The following is a 4,082-nucleotide window of genomic DNA, read 5'->3' as shown; positions in this document are numbered from 1 at the left end:
AGTTGGAGCTGCCCTGTGCAGAGCTAGAGGTAGGCAGGAGGCTGTGGCCACAGCCGGGGACCTGCCCCTGGCTCGGCGGGCGAGGTCCACCAACCCCTGTGAGTCCCAGGAGGATGCAGCGGTGGTCGCACGGCTTGTGGCTGGTGGTGTCTGTGCCCACTGGGCGCTTGCATACACCCTGCATGTGCTGTGACATAGTGCTGCCAGGAATCAGAACGTGGAGCGCCCGCCAGGAGGGTCCAACCAGAGAGGGGTACACGCAAATCTCTGTGTTTTGCTGGGAGGGATTTGCACCTGGGAAGTTGCCCATCACGAGCTGGCAGTGTGGCTGCCCTAGTGGCTCCTCCCTTCACGCCATCACTGGTGCTGGGGAAAGGCTTCCTTAGAGCAAGTTGAGGGTATTTCTAGACTGTGACTTGTGAAAACTGTTATGGGGACATTGGGGCTTCTTTTTTTGTTTCCTCTTGAATCTGCTTCCCAGCTTTGTGTCCTCTTCCTGCCACTGCCTCCCGAATCCTGGCTCCCAGGGGGAAGCTTGGCTGCGCAGGGCTGGGGCATAGAGGGCACAGGGTGGGAGGTGCAGCTCCCCGTGGGCAACACGACCCTCTGCCCCGCTCTGAGAATGTGGCAGGCTGGTGCCACGGAGCCCAGAGGCAAGGGTGTCGGGTTCACATGGTAGAGCTGCTGCTGTGCTGGGAGGAGGAGGCCCGCTGAGGACCACCGTGGCATCCAGGCCAGCTGCTGAGGGGGTGGAGGGCGCAGGCACCATGTGCTGGGTGTGGCTCGCACGTGGTGCAGAGGGGTCGGGGACTACTAGCTTGATGGGCTGGAGGAGCCCATGGAAACCTGGACAGGAAACCAGGATCTTGGAAGCTGAGGGAAGAAGTGTGTGGCGAGGGAGAGCAGCAGTGGATCTGGCAGCAGGGAGGTCACTGCGCCTTCAGGTTCAGAGGAACGCGGGTCACAGCAGTCCTGGTGGGAGGAAAGGCCCGGAAGGCTGAGTGCCAGCAGCCGCCTTGGGAGTGAGACCGACTCCGGGATGCACGGTGCAGTGAGAGGCGACATCCCTGAGGGCTGGGCACGAGCTGGGGCAGGCAGGGAGGCGAAGCAGGCGCAGGGGCCGCCTACCCACCCAGGAAGTATGGTCACCGCCTGTCACTGAAACCTGGCATCTTGGTGGCAGGGCCGCGTCACAGATCCCAGTGCAGGGCCCGTTTGTGGACGTCTTTCCAGAGGAGGACAGCCAGAGCTGGGCTGTGGCCCTGCTCCCTGGGCTTGCACAGGCTTTACGGGAGACCGCTGTGGGGCGTTGGGGCTGCCTGCAAGGCTTCCTGCAGCTCTGCCTCCTTGCCTGATGCTCTGTGCCCCAATCTCCTCTTCAGACTCGCTGGCTCCTGGGTGACAGAGTAGCCTGGGCCCTGTGTCCTGGGCCCGGGGCAGGTCACAAAACAGCTCCTTGGACACGGGTGTCTTCTCTGTCCAACATGGGCATGTCTTTTTGCTTTGCAGGGAAATTCAGTCATCCCGAAATAGTCCAGCTTGTCTCTGAAATCGAAGGTGAAAGGAACGCAAACATTGCCACAGCCGCAGGCGAGCCACACTCCTGAGCCAGTGACCCGAGATTTCTTTCCATTTCGTGGTGCTGTTCTGCTGTTGCTGGTCTCAAGTCCCTCCATGTGAAGTCTGTGGGTTTTCAGTTGTCTGGAATTCTGCAAGAAGTGTGATGTTATTCAGGCCCTAAAGCCACGGAAGAAGTGGTTATGAACACAGCAGGAGTGAGGAGGACTGCCTTTTTAATAAATAAAACGGTACACACCTTAAACTTGAAAAGTTTTAGCGTCATCTTAAGTCATCTTTTTTTGACTTAGTAACCTGCTTGCCTGAAGACCAGATTCTTCCTTTTTTTTTTTTTTTTTTTTTAATGTATTTGGTTGTCACAGGGTCTCACTGTGTGGCTCGGACTCATGGTGATCCTCCTGTTTTCAGCCTTCCGAGCACTGGGATTACAGGCATGCGCCACTATGCCCAGGCTCTGGCCAGCTCTGACAATGCTGGGGGCAGGCATGTAGTCCTGGGGATCGAACCACAGTGCCTATGCTTGCCTGAGCAGGCGCTTTAGTCCACTGAGCTATCTCACCGGCCCGCAAGGGCCAGATTCATTGAAGACACACTGAGTTGAGAACAGATTGCTGCTGATGTCGTGATGAGGACCTGGAAGAGAAATTGTGTGGGTGCTCTAACACTTCTCACCACGGGTGAGGTAGTACCTGACACCCTTCCCCCCCCCATCACTTTCTTGAGCAGAATTTTACTTCTCGTTCATTGTGACCCTGATTATGCACTCAGAAACCTTGCCCTGCAGCCCTGTGTTACTTAAATTGGCTGTAAATGGGGGCACACAGGTTCAGTTGTCACTTTCCCGCGGTTGTAGGCACTTCATGGCTGAGACGGCCATGGCTTAAAGGGAGAGAGGATTGCAGTTCTAGAAGTTTCTGTCCATGGTTCCCGTCCCAGGTCTGGGAGTTTCCATGTGGTCCAGCGTGGTGGAGCGGCCTGGATAGAGGGAGGGCAGCTGTTCATCTGGAGCAGAGTAGGGTGGGTCTGGAGAGGTGTACACAGCCAGGCCCCACCCGGTGGCCCCCTCCACCAAGCCCCACCTGACTGCACGTTCCGTTCTGCCCTGCTGGGGAGTACATGAGGCTTCGGGATGTTCTCAACCCAGACCTTAGCACATGCCTCTTTCTCCTTTCTGTCTGATCTACAGCTCTTGAGACTTGGTTATAAGAACATTTATTACCTGGTGAGAAACCTCACATGGAAGGGTGTTGCCAGAGGCACTAAAGCTGAGGGAGGTTATGCATCGATTTGGTGTCTTCCCCTCCTGTTCCTTCTGCGGGATTAAGTGGCTCACCCTCACATGCCTGTAAGTGACCCTGCAGTGGGACATGCGGAAAGAAAGGTGGTCCATGCGAACATGTGCAGGTCTTTGCCACAGAGCAGCAGGGCCTGTCCCTTCAACTCAGATGCCAGTTTCTATTGGAGGGCCTTTGAAGCTGACATGGTAATGTTTTAGGCAGTGTTTCTCTGGCAACTTTGCGGTATCCATGGAGACCCAGCCTGCGGGAAGTGAGGTGCATGATCTCTCCAGAAGCAGCACACGTGTGCGTACAGTCGCTCTGCAGTGACTGCAGAATGGGCCCAGCGCGGTTGCTTTTGAAGATCTAATTAGTAGGAAGACAAGTCCATCAGTCTGTATTGTGGAGCTTTTTCCTCTTGGTATAGAAGTATGTGCATAAAATAACCCTAGATAAAGATCAGCTTTGTAACTACAAGGTTTCTGATGACCGTCAGGCCTTCTTTGACATTTTGCTGCAGATTTTATGAGTACAGCTTGGAGCTGGAAGCCTGTCGGGGTGAGACTACCTGGGTCCCTTCATGGTTATCTCAGTTTGTCATCTGCCTTCCAGCTAGGTCCTAATTAGCCCATACCTCCAGGGAGTGTGTATTTTCTAAGAAGTGTTGGAGTGCTAGGTGCTGGGAATAAAATAGCATTTTAATAGAAACAGAGCAGAGCCGTAAGGTAGCTATTTAGTCTGCCAGCCATGTCTACATAGTTTCGCATGTGATTAGTGTGTGTATGCTAGATTCCTCGATTTGGTCTTCTGAGTGACAAACCCTGTCATTTTGAGCAGAGTAAATTAGTCTTGGGTTGAACACGAAAATAATTCGTCATTGTTCTTCACTCGTGGGCTGGCATGTCACAACTGTCACAGCATTTTCAAGGCCCTTGTATGAGAAATGCCTGTCTCAGCCTTGTCGTGCTGGCGTGCGATCTTGGGTCAGTGATGATAAAGTGCGACAGGGAAAGCATTCTCTGTCCCCACATTTTGTACATGTAACTTGGTATTCTTAGGTACGAAGGGGCTCTCTGTGGGGTTTGAGATGGTGTATGGGTGTCCACCGAGGTTCTGTGGCTGGAAGGCTGCTTCTCCTCATGGGACAGTGAGGCTGGGCCCCTTCACAATGGAGGTTACCCAGAGCTAAGGGGTACTGGGCGGGGTGCGTTGCCCTTGGATGGGTCA

The 4,082-nt window shown here is 54.4% G+C and overlaps 1 protein-coding gene across 1 annotated transcript in view; it reads left to right on the top strand.

Annotated features, from left to right (window-relative positions):
• Positions 1–1,809, top strand: part of Hddc2 (HD domain containing 2) — a 12,129-nt gene extending 10,320 nt beyond the window's left edge. The window contains exon 4 of the mRNA XM_023714260.1: positions 1,510–1,809. Coding sequence (XP_023570028.1) covers positions 1,510–1,607 — 98 coding nt within the window. The 3' untranslated portion in view covers positions 1,608–1,809. The remainder of the gene's footprint in view (positions 1–1,509) is intronic.
• Positions 1,810–4,082: the final 2,273 nt, after the last annotated feature.

This window comes from Octodon degus, unplaced genomic scaffold (genome assembly GCF_000260255.1).
Source record: "Octodon degus isolate 3935 unplaced genomic scaffold, OctDeg1.0 scaffold00034, whole genome shotgun sequence".
NCBI classification, from domain to species: Eukaryota; Metazoa; Chordata; class Mammalia; order Rodentia; family Octodontidae; genus Octodon; species Octodon degus.
The sequence above is the reverse complement of the archived record's forward strand: the minus strand, read 5'-3'. Positions and strand labels throughout refer to the sequence as shown.